Genomic DNA, 24,760 nt, shown 5'->3' on the forward strand with positions numbered 1-24,760 from the left:
GAGGTCTTGTGAGCGGTGCCTGGCTAAAAAAAGAGGCACGGGTGAGAAATAAGGAGCTGCTGAAGGCAGAAAAGCCGGTGCCCTGCTCCCAGACAAGTTAAAGAAACCATCCAGAAAGGTTCTCGCTGACGTTTGGGTCCTTTCTCCAAGGGGCGCTCAGCAGTGACCCCGGGACTAGATCCCCAGACTGTCCTGGCGTTGCCATCTTGTTGAAGCCCCGTCCCGATACACGCGCCAGCAGGCGCTGTGTGTGCCCAGGGCGGGCCGGGGTGCCCAGGGCGGGCCGGGGAGCCCAGGGCGGGCCGGGGTGCCCAGGGCGCGGTGTGTCTCGGGGTTTGACGGGAGGCTCCCCGACGGTGGGCATGCTCCCGCTCCAACGCCACCTTTGGGCAGTGCCAGTCCGGCGACGGACCCCAGCGGGAGTGCAGAGGCGGGCTGCCAAGCCTGGGGGGCCGTGGGCAGGCTGGCCCGGGGGGCGGGTCAGGTGTCGGGAGGGGCCCGGAGGTCGCGGCTCCCCGGGGCGGCGGGGGCGGGGCCCGCCGGGGGCAGCGCGAGGGGCTGGTCCCGGGCGGCGGGAGGCGGGGAGGGCGGAGCCTAGGGTAAGACCCCCAGGCCGGCAGGGGGCGTCCCCGGGGGCCGGGGGCGGGCCGAGGAGCCGGCCGGGCTGTTGCCCCAGGCGCCTCGTGGCGGCGGCGGCGGCGGCGGCGGCGGCCCCGAGTCTCCGGCTGGCTCGCGCGCGCGCTCGCCCGGGAGCGCCAGGTGGGAGCCGGCGGCGGCGGCGGGGCCATGTCCAAGGCGTGGGGGCCCCGGGGGCTCCTCTCGGGCAGGAAGCAGCGCGCGGCGGCGGCGCCCAGGTGAGCGCGGGGCGCGCGGGGCGCCGTTGGGCCGGCCGGGAGGGCGGCGGCGCCGAGGGGAGGGCCGGGCCGAGCCGGCGCGGAGGCGGGAAAGTTTGTCCCGAGCGGAGGAGGGGCGGCGGAGCGGGGCGCAGCCCCCGGGAGGGGCCCCGGCCCGGCCCCCCACGGCCGCCCCGCCGGGGAGGGGGCCGAGCGCGCGCCCGGAGGTGGGGGGGCGGGGGCCGCGGCGGGGCCGGGGCGGCTCGACGGCCCGAGGGGCCAGAACTTGATGGCGGCGGCGGCGGCCCTGCGCCGTGCTGCGGCCCGCCCGCCCGGGCGGCGGAGGGATCCGAGCGAGACCCCGGGGCAGCCCCTTCCCCGGCCCTGCCGCGCCCCCTCCCGGGGCCCCCGTCCCCGGCAGCCCGCGCGCGGCTGGGGGCGGGGCAGGTCCTGGGGGGGGCGCGGCGCGCAGCCCCCCCCACCCCCGGCTGGCTGGGGGGGGGGGGGGCCGGGAGCGCGGCCCCTCGGCCGCCGGCCTCCCGCTCCTCGCGCCTCCCCTCGCGGGCGCCCGGCTCGGCCCCGCCCCCCGCTCCCCGGCGGAGCCCGGGCCACGCCCCCTCCGGCCGCGGGGCGGGGCCGAGACCTGCGGCACGCGAGCCGGCGCGGGGGGGGGGGGGGCCGGGGCCGAGGAGGCGGCGGGCGCGCGGGCGCGGGGGACGAGCGGGCGCAGCCCCGGAGAGCCCGGCGCGCGTGCCCGCGGCCTCCTGCTCGCTCACCGGGATGGGGGCGGAGGGCGGAGGCCGGGAGGGCGGAACAGCCGCGGAAAGTGGATCGAGCGGCGGCGGCGGCGCCCGCGGAGGAGGCTCCCGCGGCCGGCCGGGGCGACAGCGGCTGGGGCGGCCGCCCCTCTCCTCCCGCGGCGGGCTCCTGGGGCAGGCGGCTCGGCGGCCGGGGGAGCCGGCGGCGGCGGCGGCGGCGGGGCCGGGGCCGGCTCGGCCCGGGGGCGCGAGGAGCGGCGGCGGCGGCGGGGGAGCCCCGTGCCCGCGCGGCGATGGAGCGGAAGAGGTGGGAGTGCTCAGCTCTCCCCCAGGGCTGGAAAAGGGAAGAAGTGACCAGAAAGTCGGGTCTGTCCGCCGGCAAGAGTGATGTCTATTACTATAGGTGAATGGAGCAGCGGCCCCGGGACGGGGGGACCCTGCCCACCAGCCCCTCCCCCACCCGCGCCCCCCGCCCCGGCCCGGCATGTGCCGCCGGGCCCGCATGCCGGGGCAGCCCCCGCCCCCCGCCCCCAGCATGCCTGCATGCAGGGGCGCTAGGAAGCCTGGTGGGTGCCCGGCCGGGCGGGGGAGGGGCGGGAGGGCAGCTCTGGAGCCGGGGCTGCCCAGGCGCCGCGGGGGCCGCATGGGGTGCCCTCTCCCTCGATGCAGCTATTGGAACCCAAACTTTAACCGGCGCCGGAGCCGCAGCCCGCTTTGTTGGGTGCCGCAGATGCGGTGCGGGGGACTTGGCCCCTGGACCAGCCCCAGCCCGGGGCCGCGAGGCCCCGATGCGCCCCCCGGCCCTTTGTGCCTCGGGGAGGCCGGAGGGGCCGGGCCGGCCGGCCTCAGAGATCGCCGCTGCGCTTTGTGGAAGACGTTGGCCGGGCGTCTGCGGTCTGGGGAGCTCGGGAAGTGCTTTCCCCTCCGGTCCATCCCGCCTCCGAGCACTCGGCACCCGGGGACTTGTGTTCTCGTCATTCCGACCCCCTTCCCTTTTCTTCCCTCCCCCCAAGTTCAAAGGCAGCCTCTTTGGCCTAGGCTTTCCGAGGGTAGGAAGCAGAGGGGGAGGCGGTCCTTCTCCTCTACCATAACGAGAATAGAACAAAGAGCTAGTTGCACATTTAGACCATGCACCTGGCGTCGGCTGGCTTCGTTGGATAGCCTCCAGTCCGCTGGTTTCCATCTTTCCCCAGATCCTCTCTCTCTTAAAAAATAGTTTGAGGACAGCTTTGATTTCCCCACTCAATGATACCAGTGAGTGTAATAGGGACATTACTAAGAGCCTCCCGAATTTCTAAAGCACTCTGTGGTAGGTCCAGCAAACTCTTATTGTCCCCACCTCAGATGAGAACCCGAGCCTCAGAGGTTGTTGTGATTTGTCCACCGTCCTACAGCTGGCAGATGGGACTTGAATCCAGGTCTTCTAAGTCTTGAGTAATAATGAATGAGCCCTAAGCCCTAGTGCTTTATGATTTGAAAAGTACATTGTTGTCTCTGCTCGGTGGAGCTCCTAGAGCAGAGAATGAAAGGACTTTTTGATGGATGGGTAAGTCACTCTGATTGTGATTTGGGGATTTATAAGTAAAAATGAACTTATTTGGAGTACTGAAATGTGATCTTAAGGAAAGTGTGATTGAGATGATTTGGCAATCTTGATTTCATCTTCATTTGGAGAGGGGATAGGGGAGATCTTTGGGCTTGTGTGCAGATATGAGCTTGAAGGTCTCTTGAAAGTTGAAACAGAAGACAAATCACTTGCACCAGACAGTGTCCTTTTTCTTCCTTCTGTTATCAGTGTTTGCTTATTGGCATTAAAAGAAACTATCCCAACATGGGAAAGTGATGGCCTTTAGGGGTGGGCTGCTGGGCAGTTTCTGTGAACAGCTAGCAGGCAGCAACCTATGAAGTTAGTAATGTTAGCTCCTGTTTATACTTTAAGGTTTGCAAAGCAGTTCCCTGTACAGGAAAGTAGAGAGATTCCCTTTTTACAGATAAGGACTACTTCTTGAGGGCTTATTGCAGAGATGTTAGATCTACTCTTCTGGTGGGGGCAAATAAGGGAAAATTATGGTAGGTATTTTTGTTAGAGCTCATACTTGTTAAGGATGTCAGCATGTGTGAAAATTTTAGAATCAGCATTAGGCATTTTCTAAAATGAATCTAGTCTTAGATTAAACTGGCTAAAAGTAAGAAAAAAATTAGTTTGCCTAATTAGTTCTTGGCTTCTTTTGCAGGAGAGAGGGGACATGGATGACTCCCATTCCCTAGAATGTAGGCTAACATTGTTAAATTAAGAAATCCTTTTCAGTTAGAGAAACTGAGGGAAATGTTCCTGGCTTATGATCAATAGTAAAACCAGAACCCCATCCAAAGTCATCTCTTCCTCTTCAAAAGCTTCTTTTTTTTTTAGTGCTTAATTGTTGAATAACAGTTGCTAAAGAAATATTTTTCTTAAGATCTGTTTAAGGACAGCTTAACTTTTTTTTTTATACGACCCTTTTTCCTTTGTATTTAGTGATCCTTTAGCATTTCTGCATCTCTTAAACTCCCAAGTCTTCTCTCCTTTTCTCTTGAGAAAATTGTACATTATTGCCAGTTGGTACTTGAATGTCCATGTTGAATCACAGATAGAAGGATACAGAACAGAGAAGTCTGTTAAAAAGTTTGCAGACCCTTGTATCCAATTTTTTTTTGCTCCTTTCTATACAGAGAATATTTGTACAAAAGATCTAACATGACCATTAGACATTAAAACCAAAAAAAAAAGGGAAAAATAAAAGGTGGTTGTTGGGTTTCTTTGAATGAGGGTGTAAAATATTTCATGCCTTTCTTAGAAAGGTGTGGTAATTCCATAGGCTGCTTGTTCCAAATTAACTCCTGAATCGGAGGCTATATTGATGGCAGGGGTGTCGTTATGTTGGAAATGCAGAAAGAAAAAGTGAATGTTTAAAAAATAGGACTATTTCAAACTAAATGTAGTTTTAAAGTTTTAAAGCAGGCAGCATGGTATAGAGGTGGGATTCTCAAATGGGGACTTAAAAAGCCTGAATATCAGTCCCTGCTCTACCATTCTTTTGCTGTATGACAACTGAAGGCCTGCCATTTCACTCCTTTGGAGGCCTAGTTTTCCTATTTAAAGTGAGAAGATTGTCTTAGTTGATCACTGAACTAGCTCCCTTCTAGTTCCAGCAGTCAGTGAATGGAGGAAATGGCCCCCTGCTGTTGCCCAACTTCACATATATTCAGGGACTGTCCACTAAGTTTAGTGATTATAAAGGAAATTTGGCAGGGGGAGGTAGAGAGGCAGGGTTGAAGGCAGGGTAAGGACATGTGGGTTATTCAAGAACTTAAGAAAAGAGAAGTTACTGCTTTTACCTGCGTCCTTCATATTTCTGCATGTAATTTATGTTGGTCACATACTGTGTGGAAACACCAGTGGTGGTTAGATTACTAGGTTTATAGTTGGGATGACTGGGCTGGATTCAAATCCTTCCCCTAATATTAGCAACCTTGTACAGATCATTGACCTTTCCTGGGCCTAAGGCAACTCTTAAGAAGATCAGCTAAGTTGTAGGTTTTAAGTTATATATCTTATTGAAGATTTGTTTGCATAAATATTTCTGTTGCATACATGACATAATATATTATGTGAAACATAGATTGCTTTATGCAGTAACTAAAGATTTCCTTGTTGTTTTAATCAAGTTGGTGAAACTAGGGTTATATTGTGTTTGCAAATGTTTCTGTTTTGTAAGTGGAGATGACAAGGTAGCTTTGTCTGATTGTCAGCCTTTCCTCAGATCAAAGGTTTTTAAAGGTATTGCTGTTACATTTTGTCTAATAATGTATTCCTTGTTTATCATTCTTAAAACTGAGGGAGGGGTTGATTGTTCAATTCTGAATGGCATATTGTTTTTTGCTCTAAAGGTCATAGGATTTAGAGTTGGAAGGGGCATTAGAGATCCTTTCAGACTAATCCTGTCCTTTTATATAGAGAGAAGCAGAGGCAAGGAGAGAAGAAAACATTTGCCCAAAATATGTGTAGGTAGCAGAGCTAGATTTGAACCTGGCTCCTCCGATCCATGTTGAGGACTTTTAGATTTAGTATAAACTTAGGGAGAGAATGGACAAGAGCTTTGGGTCTTGCCTGAAGTTCTGGTTCCCGATGATGCCAAGTGACCTTTTAAGGCCCTTCCAACTCCAGGATTCTATGATGTTTAGATAAGGGGATGAGAGAATATACTTGCTATAGATGGGGAAAGTTAGTTTCTCATCTAGATAGTTTGTTGCATTGATAATCCTAGTGATTTCAAGGGCAAAAAAGATCATATTCGTCTTCATTCTCGGGTTGATATGGCTGAGAAAGAACACGGTCTGTCTTTACCTTGTCATCACAGAAATTTATTGCAAAAAATGAGATCTTCCAATAGGGTATGAGAGGAGAAGCTACTTTATCTTGTGGTTCATTCCCCATCTATAACAATGCTTCACAGGAACAGCAATGGATTTAATGTTGTTACAGCACTTAGAATGGGAAAAGATAATCAAAACCTACCCTACAAAATAGGAATTTCCCTTTTCCTTTTTAGCCCGAGTGGGAAGAAGTTCCGAAGCAAACCTCAGCTAGCCCGTTACCTGGGGAGCTCCATGGACCTGAGCACTTTTGACTTTCGAACAGGGAAAATGCTCATGAGTAAGATGAACAAGAATCGACAGAGGATGCGCTATGACTGTTCTAACCAAGCCAAAGTAAGGACCCCTTCCATCACCAGCTCTTGTCCCTCTGTAGGGAGCCATAGCCCCCAGTCTCTGGAATTGCCTTTCCCAGTAATCCTCACTGTTCTCTGCCTAAGAATTTTTCAAGACCTTCTTGCTCAAGTTGAGCCTCTTTAGAACCTGATCTTAGGAATAATGGGTGGAAACTGCAGGTTTCTGTTTGATAGAAACCTCTCCCTAATGGGCTCTGTGAATATAGTGGATTAGCCTCAGAAGGTGGGGAATTCCCCACATTCTTCAAGCAGAAACTGAGAGACCCTTTTTCTAGCTACTGAAGAGAGATTTTATTCAAGTACCAGATGTCTTGAAGTCCATATCCAACTCTGAGATTCTGGAAAGTTGTCTGAAAATGTAGTTATTTGGGATGAATATCTTTTATGTCTTTGTGCACAAGTGTTAGGTAGCCTTTGTATCAGGGCTGGCAAACACAATGAGTCATATGATTGTGGGCAAGACACTATTTGGAATCTCAGGATTCTTATCTGTAAAATAGAGATCATCCTAGGACCTGTCTCTCAGATCGCTTCTGAAGCTGGTGCTTTGTAAGGGGTCTAATGCTGTATGAACCCAAGCTACTCTTAATACCAAAAGATCCAAGTGACTGCACTGAATTGGGTCTTTCTTAGTTTCTAACCTCATATTTGGCCCTTTATGATTTGCATTCATTTTCTCATTTATCCTCCCAACATAAATGGGACTAATACTATTATGTTTTATTAAATAAGGAAACTGAGGCCCACAGAGCTGGAATGACAGACCTGTGCCATGTATTTTTGTAAAGTTGCCCTAGATGACCCACATACTCTATTGGATACCATCCCCAAGTGCTCAGAACGTTTCATGGTTACCAGTATAGTTATTGGTATACCCATTGGTTAAGTATTGTTGCTTTTGTCCTTCATTCTTGAAGAAGACCATGACATCAGGGAGGTGATATCATGACAAGCTCATGAATTGGATTTGAGTGGGGGGTGGGGATCCGAGCTAAGTCACCAGCCTTACCTTCTCCTCCAGAGCCACCCAGAAATAAATCAGGATGCCTGGAGACACTGGAGCTGACCGCTCATTTCTCCAAACTTGGAGACTCATAGATTCCTACTCTTTAGGAATCTAAGTTTATAACTTGGACATAGAAGTAATCTGATGTAACTCTCTCATTCTAAAGGGGAGGAAACTTGAGGCCCAGTCTCTTAAGTGACTTGCCCAGAATTCACACAGTAGTTAGAGAAAGCCGAGAAAGGATTTGAATCTCCTCAGACTCCAGTTCTTTGTCTTTCACTTGCATAGAGAAACTCAGTGTGTTGCCCATATAACCTCATCCTATTCCCTTCCTTGCATGATGTTCTTCAGTCATTTCAACAGTATCTGTTCTTTTGTCATTTTATTTTTCCTGAGTAGATGGTCAGGGCAGTCAGTCTCTTTGAATGCCTGTGGATCTCATATCCAAGGATCTTTGATCCATATTTTCCTTATATTTTAATGGATCAGTGTCTATTTTGTTTTGCTGTTTGGTAAATTCCTTCCCATAAGATCACCTGTGTTTTAAGAAAATTATATGATATTTTATAGAATAGTAATAGATAATAGCAAATACAATTTTTAAAAGTCAATTGTAGGGGCAACTAGGTGGTGTGGTGATTAGAGCACCGACTCTGGAGTCAGGAGGACCTGAGTTCAAATCCAGCCTCAGCCACTTAATAATTACCCAGCTGTGTGACCTTGGGCAAGTCACTTAACCCCATTGCCTTGCAAAAGCCAAAACAAAAAGTCAATTGTATTTGTAAGGGGTCTCAGTGAAAGTGAGTTTGTATAAAGGGAAAAGTAATGAACAATGAACATTGGTTTGGATGAATATGGAGTATGAGTCCTGGCTGTGGCATTTACTAATTGTAGGATTTGGGGCAAGTCACCATTGGAAACTCTTAGTTCTCTTACTCTAGGATAGGGCTAAATAAATATAACCCTGCTTTCCTTGCAAGGTTGTTAGGAAGAGAGTGTTTGACAAGCCTCAAAGTGCTGAGTAAAGGTTGTTTCATGTGATAGCATCCAAAATAGTTCATTTTGACAGTTGGGTCCTAGACAGTTATAGCTCTTGCTCACTTAATCCCAAATGTCAATCAAATGACTGAGAAGGTGGGTATTTGAAAACCATACCTATTCCCTGTATCCATCTAGGGACTGCTTTGTGAGAACCATCAGACTCTCCTTATCTTGTCATTTCCGTTGTCTAGTTTTTAATCATTATTCTAGCCTGGCATCCCAGACTCAAAGTGACCACTCTCCTAAGATGGGTCAAGATTCCTTTTTTCCACTTTGAGGTCTGTTGCATAGAGATAGGTCCTTCTGCTTCATGTTCCTAAATTTCATTCTCAGAGAATTCTAAGACAAGTCTTGCCATTTTGGTTGAAAGCACTAATTTAATACTTCAAGGAATCATGAGTTTAGGGGTATGTTTCCACTGAAACAAATTTCATAAGCTTTTTTTTTTTTTTGCAAGGCAATGGGGTTAAGTGACTTGCCCAAGGCCTCACAGCTGGGTAATTATTGAGTGTCTGAGGCTGGATTTGAACTCAGGTACTCCTGACTCCAGGGCCGTTGCTCTATCCACTGTACCACCTAGCCACCCTTAGAAGCTTTTCTTACCAAAAAAAAAATCATCACCAGCTCTAGACACCAAATCTTCATGATTTATTAAAGCTTCGGGGCCTTCAAGAACCCAAGGCATCTTTTCTAGTCACCCTCTGGAAGATAACTGTAGTGGGTCTATGACCTCACTGTGAGTCTGGGTTCTCTCCCTTAACCACCACTCCTGCCCCCCACTCCCCCCTCCCCAACTAGTATAAGAACCATGCCTTCTTGCCCTGGGCCATTGCTGCCTGTGCCTTTGCATAAGGCTTTCTTGGAGATTCTCCTCAGTGAGTTGGAGGTCTTTCTCTAATTATTTTATTGCTTCTTGATAGAAAGTTATCTGTTGTACTTGCTCTGTGACTAACCCACCTTTTTCAGTCTTACGTGTCCTAAATGATTTAATCCACTTCTCCTTGCAAGATACCATGAGAAATAATACACTGTCACCCATTCATACCTGCCTCCTGACGGGTTCTTCAGCTCACCTGTAATTCTCTTGAGATTGGTATTGTCTATCATTTGCAACTACAAAGCATGTTTGGGGAAATATTGATGTTGCACAATAGAAACATTTTAGGATAATTTGAAATGTAGTTTCCAAAAGCGATTTAACTCTCTTGTTTGCTTCTAAGCCCAGCTTCATGGTCATATTCAGTGCCTGACCAAGAAATAGATGGTGATTTAAATAAACTTCCCTTTCAACATAACACACAGGCAGAGTACTTCAAAATTCTAAATCTATTTTGTTTTTCCTGTGTGAGTAGCTAGGGTGATATCCTAAGTAACTAAGAATCCCATTGAGGATACCTTGGAGTGTCCCAGGCCCCAGGACAATAAGCACAATATGAACCTCTTCATCAATAAGAAATCTTCTTTTTGGGTTGAGTGTGGATCTTCCTTCATGACATGAGCAGACACTGACCATATTTATTTGTCTCCCTGCCTCCAACTTACCTGATGATGATAATCCATGAGCAGAATTCTTAGTAGTTATATTATCCATCAGTCAGCAAGCATTCATTAAGTGCTAACTGTGTGCCAGGAATTGGGTTGTGAGCTGGGAATACAAAGAAAAGCAAAAGCCCAATCTTGATCTCCAAGAATTCAGTCTAAGGGGGAATACAATATGAAAATAATTATGTATGTATAAAACATGTATATGTGTAGCTAAAGGTAAACTCAGGGGGAGGGAATAGGAAGGCCTCTTGCAAAAGGTAGGACTTGAACTGAGTCTTAAAGGAAGCTAAGGACACTTAAAGTGGAGGAAGGAGATCCTACTAGGTATGAGAGAAAACCAGGACCAAGACACAGAAGTGGTGAGGGTAGGGTTGTAAGAACAGCCCGGAGCCATGGTCATGGGAACCTCTTAAGAATTAAACATAATAGTAACAGACCTATTAAAATATTTTAAGACTTGCAAAGTTTTCTATACAGTATCTTCTTTTTCCTCTGTGTAACAGAATATAGGCTAAGTACCATACCATACAGGTTTCTGCATCCTAATTTTTTTCTCAGTTGAGGAAACAAGAAAGGTAGACTTGCTCTTGACCGTTAGTTAATAAGTGACAGATCTTTCTTGACTCAAGGCTGCCTGACAGGATTCCCATGTAATTTGTCATCAGATGTCAGCATATATCCAGGAGACATCATTTTTTTGAGGTATAAAACAAAGCTACCAGGAAATGAATCTCTGTCCAAAACATTTTGGTGATATAAGAAAAGTGTGATTTTCCACAAGGAGCTTACAATCTAGGTGAGGTAAAACATCCATCACAGCATTACTTATAATGGCCTTGTAGTCCTTGCAGATAGGTGAAATGCTGAGCTATGTAGGACATGTGGTTGCTTAAGAGAGTAGGATTGTGGGGTGGCTAGGTGGCATAGTGGATAAAGCACTGGCCCTGGAGTCAGGAGTACTCGGGTTCAAATCTGGTCTCAGACACTTAATTATTACCTAGCTGTGTGGCCTTGGGCAAGCCACTCAACCCCGTTGCCTTGCAAAAACCTAAAAAAAACCCAAGAGAGTAGGATTGTACAGAAGGTGATAATCATGTTATAAACATGAGTTGTTCTACCAGTAGTTAGTATGCTGCCTGTAGAATACTGACATTGGAGGCCAAAAGTCCTCATTTTGAATCTTGCCTCTAACACTTAGTAGCTGTGTGATCATGGTCAAGACAGTTCATCTATGAGCCTGGGTTTTCTCACCTGTAAAATGGGGGTATATCATTCATTTATGGGAGCACTTAACCTTACAAGTCTATTTTATAAATAATTTCCTATTCAGTGTTTTAAGGAAGAATACTGATAACACTGACTCTTTCCCACATGACACATCTATCATTCTGTGGAGTGTAATTTGGGAGGTAGTATAGCAGGATGAATCCTGTGAGCTTGGAGACTTGGCTTTGTAGCTTGCTAGCTTGGTGAGCTTTTCTGAGCTTCAGCTTTTTCGTTCATAAAGGAGAGAGTGGAATTAGTTGTTCCCTAGGCTTCATTATTGCTTGACAAGTAGGTGGCACAGTGGATAGAGCCGTGAGCCTGGAGTCGGGAAGATCTGAGCTCAAATCTAGCCTTAGACTCTAGCTGTGTGACCCTGGGCAAGTCACTGAACCCCACAATTTCCTCATCTGTAAAATGAACTGGAGAAGGAAATGGCAAACCACTCCAGGATCTTTGCCAAGAAAACCTCCCAGTGAGGTCATAAAGAAAAAGACACAACTGAAAACAACTAAACAACAACCAAAAAAGTCTGATTATTGCTCTTAATTCTATGAAACACTATAGCAGACTTTTTTCTAATAGGCTTTTCCCACATTACCCCTGGCAGTATTCTTTTAGGGAGATCTGCAGAGAGACAAAAACAGAAATCCTGGGGTGAGGATCTTTTCTGAATCTCTATGCTAACATTTCTTCCCTTTTGATCATCCTTATGATCATAGACCAGTGAGTCTATGTCCTTTTATCATGGGTTATAGGATTTACATCTGGAAAGAACCTTAGAGATCATCTTGTCCAATCCCTTCATTTTACAGATGGGAAACAGAGGGATGTTGAAAAATGAGGGAAGGAAAGAGTGGTTATCTCTTACTTTAACAACAGTAATATGAGAATTAACATTATTTACAAATCAGTTTAAGACCCTGGTATTAAAATTTGCAGATTTTTTTATGTATTCAGGTCATTTTTTGAAATTTGATACATAATTGTATTTTTTATCTCCTATGCCTTGCCTTTCAGCAGGTTGAAAGGCTGCAGGCAGCTGACCCCATCTCCTGGACAGTTTTGGTATGAATAGGTGCTGCCCCAGCTTGGCAGTAACTGTCCGGGTGTCTTGGAGATATTCTTTATCCCTAACACATGGGTGCTTTTGGAATAGCCCCCACTTTATGGTATCTATGTCAGAATTAGAGGTAGTGAACACCTTGGCTGCCAATTTGCTGTGTCTATATACTCTAGGTTATTTTTGATGTTTCCAAATATGGTACGTACATTTGGATTTTTCTTCTCCTTTGAAGATTAATCTGATGGCTCTGTCAGACAAATGCAAATGGGGTTCAGGGCTTTGGGGAGCATTTTTGTGATCTTTCTTCCTTCTAATACCAGCAATAGTTGGCATTTCTCTAGTGCTCTGTATGAATATTGCTCTTTTGGTGCTTTGTGATTTACAAAAAAGTTTTCAATACATTGGCATGTTTGCCTTCACAGCCACATGACCCTCTGAGGAGTCCACTACCACTGTAAGGACAGGTATTACTTAGATTTTACCAGTGAGTAAATTGAGCGAAGACTCAGAATTTCATTTGCACAGCTGGCTCTGGTGTTCTACCAAGTTCCTAGTTTCTCTTCATTATTAACCACCACTTACCAACTAAACTGCCTAGCATTCCAACATTACTACAGAGAGTGCAACTATGATGGGCTGGGCACATTGGTAGAATGCCAGATTGTATGCTTGTCAAAAAGAGAGCTCAGGGCAAGCACTCACAAGGGAGTCAGAAGAAGCAATACTGAGTCACCTGAATCTTCTTGTACATTATGGGAGACACTGACACAGGACCGTCCAGCATGGCATGTCCTTATCAGTCAAGGTTCTGCTCTCTATGAGAAGGGTAGAATTAAAGCAGTTCAAAAGAAATGTGACGTACATAAATTTAGAGTACCCACACCAGGTGTTCACATGGACTATTTGTGCCCAATCTGTGGTAGAGCATTCTGAGCTCCTGTTGGTCTGATCAGCCACAGTAGGACACTGTCATTTGTCTCAGTCATACTGATGTCATTTTGGTCTTCTTTGATAACTAAGGGCAAGAATCAATCAACCACTACAAAGAACCTCCACACTTTTTGGGCTCTGATTCCTACCACCCAAATAGCATAGAGGGTCCTTTAAATGGCAGTGACTCTTTCTTGATCATTTCTTTTACAGACCTAGATATAATTTGTTACAGTATTGAAGGCCCACCTCAAACTGGTCCCTCTCTTTCTAGCCTTGTAAGGCTCTCACTCTAGTGAAATTGTTTTATGATTATATCTTGAACACACTTGGCAATTAGTTGTGGGAATTTGCTTATTCACACAATTCAACTTACCTGAAATGGATTCTCCTCTTCTTTTTGCTGATAAAGTCTTATCCAGATCCTCCTGCTTTTACATAATCTTTCTTGACCTGTTCATTCTGATCTCCCTTCTCTGTTTCATACAATTCATTTGTATCCCCATCATGCCATTCACTTAGGTTTTGAAAGAAATTCTTGCATTAGATTAATTGTAGGAGTAAAAACCATCTTATTCAGTGGGTCCCAGTGCAGAAGGATCCATTTTGGGTCCATTCAGTTCATTCCTAGGTCTGGTGATAAAGGGGTTTTCATAGGTTGACAGCCATCTGATGAATTTTTTGACCTTTGTAACTGTCAAAGATAATCATCTTAGTCCTTAGAAGAGTTGTGTGTTAAGAGAGGAGGGAACACCCATATTGATGTAAGCCTTACAAAATAGACTTAGGCCATAGGCCATATTCCAGAGTAGCTTATTCTCTACTTAGGAAGACATTTCTGTACCTGAAACAATTAGACAATGATAAAAGAGAAGTTATTCATCTTTCAGTAGGCTACTGCTTAATTAGGAGACCTCTGTTCTAATCCTGGCTCTGCTATTAATGCTGTGACCCCTCTCTGAGCTTGGATTTTATCTATTAAGAAGAAAGTCCCTTCTAGCTCCAACATTCTATGGCATACAGGATTTCAGATTTAGAACAATCTCTTCTCCTTTCAGATAAGACAACTGAAGGCTTATAGTTTTTTCTTTTTTTGTTTTGTTTGTTTGTTTGTTTGTTTTTTTGCAAGGCAAATGGGGTTAAGTGGCTTGCCCAAGGCCATACAGCTAGGTAATTATTATTAAGTGTCTAAGACCGGATTTTGAACCCAGGTACTCCTGACCTCAGGGCCAGTGCTTTATCCACTGCGCCAACTAGCCACCCCAGGCTTATAGTTTTAACTTTGGTGTGTTTACAGGATTCAAACCCAGATTCTCTTGAATTCAAAGTCAGTGTTATTTCATATTGGGAGTGAGGGAGAGGCCTGGACCGGGTCGGGGACCATCATCTTTTTCAGAACACTTAATGACATGGAATATATCTAGGAGATAGAGGGGATCAACTCTGTATGCCTTTGTAGTTTTATTTATTTTGTTAAATATTTTCCAGTCACATTTTAATTTGATTTGGGTAAACTAGGGAGTGTTGGGGACCACAGAATGAAGCGCAGGGGCTGTCTGTCACCTACCTCTAGATTGGGGGGGGTCTCTAAACTACCCCAACCCTGGCATTCTATAATTAGCTGGGTGAAGATTATTGGGGGACAGTGGTGTCATTCTGGAAATTATTGTACTCTTCTGTGAGGAAAACTCTTCAAATTTTTTTTTTCAAATTAAGTATTGTACAAATGAATTTTTATTTTTTTATTGGGAGTGTAGTCATAACTTGCTTGTTATTGCAGGGAAAACCAGATTTAAATACTGCACTCCCTGTCCGGCAGACGGCATCCATCTTCAAACAGCCTGTTACCAAGATTACTAACCATCCCAGTAATAAAGTAAAGAGTGATCCACAGAAGGCTGTGGACCAGCCTCGACAGGTGAGATTCACAGATTTGTTCACTGCATCTTTGCTTCTCTGAATAAGGCTGGCATCAAATGGTATGTTCTTCCCTTAGAGGTTTACATTCACAGCCTGAAAGAACCAAAGACAGTAGATTGGAAAATACGAAACAGATAGTGGACTAATTTGACTCTACCCCTCACTTGTCAGGGGACATTGTTCCAGATGAGGTGGGTATCCCCCTTGCACTAGGTTGCATCCTGTTTGCTGTTCGGTTGCTGCCTCGTAAATTCTAGTATTTGTCACTGATGTGTCTCTTGTGCTGTTCCCGAGGGCCTCCTTCCAGCATCTCTGATGCCAGCCTAGTTCACTTTGATGTGACCACACGGCCTTTCCTTGGGACTTGAATTCCTAGACCATTTGTTGGGAGTGATCTCTGACTATTTTAGGTCTAGATTCTTTGTGACCTTAGTAGCATGGCAGTGGTGCCAACCCAGGGAACACGAAAGCAGGTCGATTCACAGCTTGGGTCTTTCTTATGTAATAAGATGCAGAGCTCCCATCAGACTGCTTCATGACTGATTTTCCATTATCCTGAATGTAGGACAGTCTTCAGGATCAAAATGGATTGTTTTGGGGGCACAGAAATTTAAGGCTAGACAGGGATGTTAGAGATCACCCTATGCAATCTTTATTTGCAGATGGGAAAACTAAGGGAAAGTAACCTGCCTAAGTAGCTGATCCTAAAACCCAAGTCCCAATTCTCAATTTAGTCTTCTTTCCATTTGACCACACAGTACAAGTAAACCACCAAGATGTTGCAGGATCCATTCCAGAGCACCACAGAAAAGTGAATGTCTCAGTAAAGCACTGAAGTGAATCTCACAGGTTTCCCAGTGCTTATAAAGGTTAGATTAACTCTAAAGTTAGGTATTCTGTAATAGAATCTCTAAAAAAAAATGTCTATACTCTCAGTTAAAAATACTATCCATCATCTGAGCCTTCAACAAATAGTAATCTTTTTTTCTGGTGGAGGTTCTTGCCTCTATTGATGGTAGCTGACTGAACAGATTGGTGGATGCTCAAGGTCCCTGTGGCTGTGGCAATTTCTTAAAATAAGGCAGCAGTGAAGTTTGCCACATTCACTGACTCTTCCTTTCAAGTGGACACTTAGAGGTCATTGCAGGTCTATTAATTGGACTGACTTCAAAATTGTTGTGTCTCAAAGAAGAGGGAGGAAGATGGGAGTGGCCACACAACAACATTTATCTGTTAATTTTGCTGTCTTCTATGGGCACAGTTTGGGACCCCCAAAACAATCACAATAGTATCATTAAAGATCACTGTGGCAGAGATAATAATGGAAAAAGTTTGAAATGTTATGAAATGTCATACCAAGGCATGACACAGATCCAATGTGAATACATGCTGTTGGGAAAATAGCACCAATACAAATCTTCATTTTTTTTTTAAATAAAAAAAGGGGAAGGGGGAGTAGAGTCTTGAAAATTGAAAATTGGTTCATTTAGGATTAATAAAATTCAAAGCTGGAAAGGTAATGATACTAAATAGAGTACTCCTATAGACAAGTAGATTATGTGACATTATAATCCATATAAGATTCTGTCCACAGGAAGAGAGTACAGTTGGACATTGAAGCTACTTTTAATATTCTAGGTATAGAAAAAAGACACAAGGAAATTGAATGTGTCCCAGCTAAATATGAGAGGATTTGCCTTAGTAAGTTTCCATAAAGCTACTTTTTACAGAGAAAAATAGGGGATGTGGAAGAGCTGCAGACTGGGACAGGAAAAGTTATTGTGATTAACTGACACCTTCAGTTCCTCTCCTTGCTATAAAAGTTTAAGCCAAATCTCCCCAGGTGCCTAAGGTATGCCCTTTTTGGCATGCTGCTATTACAGATGAGCTGTCTAATGGTAACATTACCTTCTCCATTCCCACTCCTTAAATGACCTGTCCCCTTAATAACCCAGGCCAGCTACCTGAAGTCTGTGGGGTTTGGGTTTTTTTGTATCATCAGATCTCCCTTGAGTTGCCTTTTTTTTTTTTTAAATGATGTAAATGTTTCCTTTGATAGCTTTTTTGGGAAAAGAAACTAAGTGGATTGAATGCCTTTGACATTGCAGAAGAGCTTGTGAAAACAATGGATCTTCCTAAAGGTTTGCAAGGTAATTAATAACTTTTTGACTTCACTTTGAACTTGTACATTTTAAGAACTATTTTATGAGCCATCAAATTTCATTTCACCTGGTTTGACTATTAGGCATGGAAAAAAGCTTTATTATGGAGAGTACCTAGAACACAGAAGGTCAGAGCTGAGAAGGAATTTAGAGTGTCAGAACCAGAAATTACTTTTGAAAGAGCATCTTCCAGGGGAGGAAATGGAGGCTCGAGGAGTAACTTGACTAAGATTACTCAGGTAGATAGTGGCAGAAAGTCTCCTTTGTCCAGTGTTCTTGCTTTGGCGCTACACTGCTGTTCTTTTTTTATACTTGTGGGTTGGTTTTTAGATCTGAATTGAGCTTTGTATAATGACCGGTAAAGATACTAACAAGGATATTTAAGAAGCAGGACTAACTGTTAATTTAGCAAATTTAGCTTTCTCTCTCCTTGGAAAGGTGATGGTTTGAAGAGAGAATCCTTGTGTATTTTAAACAATCTAGGAAGGGTTTTCTGTTTTTAAAGAACTCCTTAGTGTAGATTTTAGTGACTCCTTAGAACATGTGGAATGTGGGAGGATGACAACTTGGTAGAGTTTAATTCTGTACCCCACCTTCACTGTAAGCCATCACTCCATTGCTATGGAGACGGACAGCTCCTTTTCCCATCATGGCTCAAGTGTTGTACAAAAACTTGTGAATAAATGTAAATGATCTGGAGGCAGACCATTCCCCTCACAGGACAATATTCATCAGCTTTGTTTCTCAGTAACATCATTAATACATCTTAACTAAAATCTTCTGTGGAAGCTTGCTTAGGCAGTTACCCCAAAATGGCAGGATAGAATCTCATCAGCAAGTGATCATCTGGTTTTTCAGCCTTAAAAACAGTCTCACAGGTTCTCCTTGGCATCAGCTTACTTGCTCTTAGTCAACTACTGACTAGAATCCCTCCTCTCCTCTGTGTGTGTGTGTGTGTGTGTAAAAATTTTTTTATTCAGAATTTTATTTTCACCCAGTTACATGTAAAAATGATTTTCAACATTCCTTTTTTAAAGTTTGAAATTCTCTCGCCTGTTCTGTTTCTCCCTGGCTTCCCCCCCACCCACCCATGAGAAAGCAAGCAATTTGATGCAGGTAATAAATGTATAGTCCTTCAAAACATTTCCAAAAAAAGTCATATGGTGAAAAAAATATTGCCACCTTGCCCCCCCCCAAAAGAAACCTCAAGAAAAATAAAAGTGGGGGGGAAAGTATTCTTTAACCTGATCCTGTTCTTATAGAACCAATTAAAATATCTGGCAAGTTATAGTAACTCTGTGGTTAAAATATACTCTTTACTTGTATTGCCTTTTAAAAAAAAACCTCAGCAGCAGTATGGGGTTTGATCATCTGGTCAAAAAGGGGTTGAAAGAACTTAGGAGTTTGCTTTTTTTTTTAATACTATGTGACAATATTTATCGAGCAAGTTTATTATCATTCTTTTTTTACATCCATCATCTTCTTCTGGTGAATTCTTTCCTGCAGGGGTTGGCCCAGGTTGCACTGATGAAACCCTCCTTTCTGCTATTGCCAGTGCCCTGCACACTAGTACAATGCCCATCACTGGGCAGCTCTCAGCTGCTGTTGAGAAGAACCCTGGGGTGTGGCTTAATACCTCCCAACCACTCTGCAAAGCCTTCATGGTGACTGATGAAGACATCAGGTAATGGATATTAGAAAATTACTTTGGGTGCCTGCTTTGGCAGCACATACACTAAATTTGAAATGATACAGAGAAGATTAGCATATCCCCTGTACAAGGATGACATGCAAATTCAAGAAATTACTTTGAGCAGCCCATTGCACTATATAGATGTGTAACAAAAACTGCTGCTCACCTTCAGTGAATATAATCATTCTGCATTTTGTATCTTGGAAACAAGCTTCAAGCTCTTAATTTCACAGATGGGAAAACTAAAGCTTGAAAAATGTTAGTGACTTTGGCAGTCCCATTTACCAGAGAGAGAGAGAGAAACTGGGCCCAGATTTTTAAGAAATGGGAATCAGAACTTTTAATTGACAACATTTAAGTAGCCTAATGGATGAGGCATTGCATATCTAGGCCACAAGATTTGTTTGTTCCTTAGGCTAATTAAGAAACTGACAGCTAGTCTGGTATGATGGTAAGAGCCTAGATTCAGAGTTGAGAAACCTGAGTTTAAGCTCTGATAATAACTTATTTCTCTGATAAATTAGGCAACCTATTCAATCTTTCTGGCCCTCCATTCCCTTTTAAAATGTGAGGACTGAACTAACATTTTTTTCCTGGTTTAATAGAGTAGTGTTTTCCAAACTATCCTTCAGAGCCCTGACATTCCTTGGAATACCGTAATGAAATGTAATTAACACTAGTAAAACATTTGAAGTTTTGTCTTATCAAAATTATATAATATATACAGTAAACTTTAAAAATGTCTCTTTTTCCTCCAAATATTATAGAATGACATTCTTCCCTCAGTTCCAAAGAATAAAGTGTTCGATCTGGAAGTACCTCTTAAATCCTGTGGTACAACCCCATGCCCTTGGCAAGTGACTGTTTAGCCTCTATTTAAACCTCTAGGAAGTGAGATCTGATTTTAACAATCCCTCCAGTATATGAAAATATTCTGCTTCCTCCATCCCTGACCCAGCCTTCATGGGACCTAGGGTCTAGTTTGTTTACTCTTAAGGTTGTGCTCCCTCTGGATGCCCTAACTGTAATGATAGCATCCAAGAAATAGCAAGTCAATTTAATTTGCAAGTTTCTTTTACTTAGTAGCCATCTCTTAAAGGTGAGAATGTGTGTGTGTCAGCTGGAACCTGAGAAAGCCCCCTCTGAGCTTCCCCTTCCCACTCACTGGAGTGTAGGCAGGGGCAGGGCTTGAACCCTTCACTTGATAGGACTGTTGTGATATAGAGGGAAACAAGTACAGTCTGGAGTACTGTATTCAGTGGTAAAGACTCAGGCTCCTTCCAATGATGAAAAGAGTTTCTAAGTAAAAAACGTTATCTCTGAAGTCTGACTCAAGAAACTAAGGGAATGGGGGCAGCTAGGTGGCACAGTGAATAGAGCATCAGTCCTGCAGTCAGGAGGACCTGAGTTCAAATCCGACCTCAGACACTTCATAATTACCTAGCTGTATGACCCTGGGCAAGTCACTTAATTCCATTGCCTTGCAAAAACAGACAACAACAAAAAAAAAGAAACTAAGGGAATGTTCAGAAAACTTTGCTATACCTGACCCAGTATTTGAACTGTTTGGCTGTAGCCACTAGCCCATCAGAGGTAACTGTTGTTCTTTGTTCTGAGTCAGGAAACAGGAAGAACTTGTGCAGCAGGTGAGAAAGAGGTTGGAGGAAGCACTGATGGCCGATATGCTTGCTCATGTGGAAGAGATTGCTAGGGATGGGGATGCTCCTGGAGAGAAGGGAACTGGAGAGGAGGAAGAAGAGGAAGAGGAAGAAGAAGAGGAGCAGGACCAAGACCATGAGATGGAGACTGTATAGTCCAGGTAAGACCAGCCAAATGTAGGCAGAGGTTTTCAATCCTCATTGATGTGTACAAGAATATTGGAGCATATGGGGTGGGGTTAAGTTTACATGTAGGGAAGCAGAGGAATCCAATATTTGTGATTCGTTTTATCAGACATTTAATCTTTGAGTTCAAGAGTGACCCATGGGGCAGCTAGGTGGCACAGTGGATAAAGCACCGGCCCTGAAGTCAGGAGTACCTGGATTCAAGTCTGGTCTCAGATACTTAATAATTAGCTAGCTGTGTGGCCTTGGGCAAGCCACTTAACCCCATTGCCTAGCAAAAACCTTTAAAAAAAAAAGTGACCCATGTTTTTGAATGTTTTTGCAACGTATTAATTGTTTAGTATTATCATTAAAGGTTTACAAAGCATATTGTTATTCACAACAGCCTTTGTTGTGAGAGAGGCAGGATGTGTGTTCTCCCCATTTATGTGACAGTTAAAGCAGTTGAGGCTCAGATGTGGTCCCTTTCTAGTCTTCTCCAGAGTTAGGCTTTTCTCCACCTCTTCCTCTTCTTTCTTGTGTTGCTATAGTATAGTATTTATGACTATAGAATTTTAAAAAGATAGAAGAAAACTAAACTGAGGTGGCTATCTAGCACTAGGAGAAGAAAAAAAGGTAAAACAACAATCATTAGACCGACACAGAATTGAAGTGAAGACTTTCACACAATGAACTCCTTAATTGTGATTTATTGACATGTAGGCTCTGCTCTTGGCAGCTAGGAAGCACTTCATAAATGCACTTTGGGTACATAGCACAGAGGGGGAAGGGTTAGGAACTTCGTTCCCTGGGTAACTTGAGAAGCCATTGTTTACCTGGACAATGGAGGCTGCACCTTCTCACCTTGTTAGGAGACTCAAATGAGAGAGATAACCTGTCTACAGAGTGCTTCATCAGACTTAAAGTGCCATGAGAATGTTTAGTATACAAGTTGAGAAAATGGAAGATTGGAATTTTTTTGTTGCAGAGCAATACCGTCTTCCAACCACTATGTTTTAAAAGCTTTTCCTCTGATAAGAATTCTTACTCAGGATAGTGGGTTTGTTGGAGAGGTCAGTCTCAGCACAGGAGCTTGTCAGCTAGCTGAACATTTTCCAAGTAGAGGATCACAGTTTCAGAGATGGACACAATCTTAGGACATGGAGTCCTAAGTTTCCTGACCAAGCGTTCTCCACAGGGAGCAGCTAGGTAGTGCAGTGGATAGAGTACCGGCCCTGGAGTCAGGAATACCTGAGTTCAAATCCGGCCTCAGACACTTAGTAATTACCTAGCTTTGTGGCCTTGGGCAAGCCGCTTAACCACCCCATTGCCTTGCAAAAAAAACTAAAAAAAAAAGTTCCCCACAGTATCCATAATCAGTGGTCATCTCATTTAGAGACTTACAGTAATAACCCCACCACCTTCTAAGGCCATCCATTGTACTGAACAATACCCAATTGGTAGAAAGGTCTTGTGTTGAAAGCCCATTTGTCTCCATTCCTTGTCATTTTTCCTTGCTCTGCCTTCTCTAGAACCAACTACACTAAGTCTCTCCCTTCTCCCCTTACTGCAACTCACACATTTGAAGATGGCCATGATGTTCATGTCCATCATTCTTTTTTCAGACTCAGTCTTCTCAATTCCTTCATCCAGCCCTTTCACAGTCTCACTCTCCACCCTATCCTGGTCAACTTCACTGAGCATGAGACTCTAGCTGATCATTGGGTTTCCCCAGATGTTATCCCCTAAGACAGAATCTTCCAGTAAAAGGATGGGTAGGAACAAGCTCAGTGAGATTCTCTTTTGAACATACAGTTTGGTTAGAGTGGTGGGTAGGAGACAGACAACCTGAGGTGAAAGCTAAAGTTAATGAGGGTGTTTTCTGATATATTTTTCTTTTCTAGGAAGATCCAGCCAAGATTTACCTGTAAAGCAGCAGCAGGGCCAGCACAACCATTCCCAAAGCCAGGCATGTCCAAGGACTAAACTGCATCTACCATACCTAGAAGATCAAACACCCTTGACCACTAGAGGAAAGAGTTGGGCATCAGAGAGTAACAGTTTACTCTTTTGAAAGACACATCTCCCTCTTTTCCCTTCCCACGTCAGGTGGGGAGGAGCTAAACGGGTTTATGATAGACATACAATTTCCCCTTCTTATTTAGGGGTCACTAGTTCAGTATGGTAAAATTTCCCAGGCCTTTGGTACCTTTAACTTTTTGACCTAGGTTCAGCATTTTCTCTCTCCCTCTGGGTCTTTTAAAGTAAGAGAGGCTCTTCTTCACTGCTTGGCCTCTCCCCAGTAACCTGCTTGATAATACCCAACTCTTAAGAGACCATTTTTATGTTTTGGTTTGTTGTTCCATATGTGAATTCAGGTCATTGAATTTCATGTCCAGACTGATCTTGAGGAAGGACAGGGAGTAAAATAAGGGTGTGATACTCTTCCAACCTGCTTTTCCCTAACCCATTGCCAGAATTCCTTTATAAAATGTTTCAGAGCTGAAGCTAGTATAAACTGGGAAGATCTGCAGGAATCAGATTCACCTGTCATGCTAAGTTTCTTCAAACTTACTCTAATTTTGTATTGTCCTTATTTTATTCTGCATCGTGGAACTAAGCTGCCAACAAAGAAATACTCCCAGAGTAGCCTGTTCCTGGGGTCCTCAGCATCCCATAGGTGGGGTAGCAGAAGAGAGAAGTGGTCTATGAAATTTTGAGTGTGGTTACTCGAGTGAGGTTGGGGAAATGCTTCCAAGCAAAACAGAAGAGCCATCGGTAAGAAGAGAGGGACTTGATTCTGGCGCCAGGACTTCTGCCCCTTCCGGAGAGCAGATGTGGAAAGCGTCACCTTTAGTTTGTTTGCACGACTACACAGTACATGGAGCTGTGAGAGTCTCATCCTCGTTTTAAACAGTTCACCTTTCTTTAATAAATTGATAATATCAACTGAATTGAATCCTTTTTTGAACATTTTAACCTTTTGTATTTGCTGTGCATTGAAGTGAACTTTGGCCTTTGTTGAAGAGAAATGAAATGTAGTCCAACTGCCTTAATGGAGTTCTGAATCCTCAGTCGGATATGGGAATCTGGAACTCTTCCCCCGTCTCTCTATGCAGCTGCTTGAGATACAAACATAGAAGTAATCATAGGCACAGATCTTCCCGTCTTCCTCTTCCAAGCACCAGTTGCTTAGGGGTAGATATCTTCCGGCACACACTTCTCACCTGTAGACTCTACTATGATCTTGTGGGCAGTTCAGTGAGATTATTAGAATTACAGACCAGGAAAACTTGGGGCCCCCCTCACCAAACAAGTGACAAAACAGATGTTTGGTGAATTGAAATGGGAGGTGAACTTGTACTAGTTAGTACAGAGGAGAAACGGCTTCCTCAGGCATGATGGGTTAGTGTATCTTACCCCTTAAGGGCCACCTAATGTGAGTCCATCTAACAACTTAAGAATTTTGTTTGAAAGACATTTTCCCTGTTTAGCTCTTCAGAAAGCCATAGGCATTTCCAAAGAGATATTGTAACTTGGGTGTCTAAACACACTAATCTTAAACTGCCTGAAAAAGAGGTCATGATGTTTCAATCTCCTGCCCCCAAACCTCTCAGTTCTTTGCCTCAGAGTGCCTTGGGAAGAAGGGCACATTCTCATTGGTTGACAGCTACAGTGGCCACTTCTCTGGGGGGGTGGGGGCATTAAGGACTTTGTCCAGGGGCAGAGTGACTAGTAGGTGAAAAGACTCGGAGCACATCTATCTTCTCCATAGTCAAATGTTGCCTGCTTCAAGATGCAAGTTCTCCTTTCCTTTGGAATGTTTAAATTGAAACCAACATTCTTCTCTCTTGGCGACACGAGCTTTTCTCTGCAGACGGCTTTGCTGCCTCCACTCACCCAGTTTCTGACCCAAAATTCAAGTTGTGAGATCCATTCTGGAGGATGATC

At 44.6% G+C, this 24,760-nt stretch overlaps 1 protein-coding gene, 1 long non-coding RNA gene and 1 pseudogene across 3 annotated transcripts in view; 2 read left to right on the top strand and 1 right to left on the bottom strand.

The window, feature by feature from the left end:
* The first annotated feature begins 1,825 nt into the window (after positions 1–1,825).
* MBD3 (methyl-CpG binding domain protein 3) lies at positions 1,826–23,758 on the top strand. 2 transcript variants are annotated; one of them, XM_074204691.1, is made up of 7 exons: positions 1,826–1,898; positions 6,181–6,340; positions 14,992–15,129; positions 17,191–17,281; positions 18,800–18,977; positions 20,608–20,805; positions 22,714–23,758. In XM_074204691.1, the coding sequence occupies exons 1-6, from the start codon at positions 1,885–1,887 to the stop codon at positions 20,798–20,800; spliced, it is 774 nt and encodes a 257-aa protein (XP_074060792.1). In that variant the 5' UTR covers positions 1,826–1,884; the 3' UTR covers positions 20,801–20,805; positions 22,714–23,758. The 2 variants fall into 2 exon arrangements, with proteins under 2 accessions (XP_074060792.1, XP_074060791.1); XM_074204690.1 differs by having other exon boundaries at positions 1,885–1,994.
* Positions 14,939–24,760, bottom strand: part of LOC141501042 (uncharacterized) — a 44,396-nt gene continuing 34,574 nt past the window's right edge. The window contains exon 2 of the long non-coding RNA XR_012472117.1: positions 14,939–15,224. This is a non-coding gene — a long non-coding RNA (uncharacterized LOC141501042). The remainder of the gene's footprint in view (positions 15,225–24,760) is intronic.
* LOC141503665 (U6 spliceosomal RNA) lies at positions 19,005–19,104 on the top strand (annotated as a pseudogene).

Source organism: Macrotis lagotis, chromosome X (assembly GCF_037893015.1).
Source record: "Macrotis lagotis isolate mMagLag1 chromosome X, bilby.v1.9.chrom.fasta, whole genome shotgun sequence".
In the NCBI taxonomy this organism is placed as follows: domain Eukaryota; kingdom Metazoa; phylum Chordata; class Mammalia; order Peramelemorphia; family Peramelidae; genus Macrotis; species Macrotis lagotis.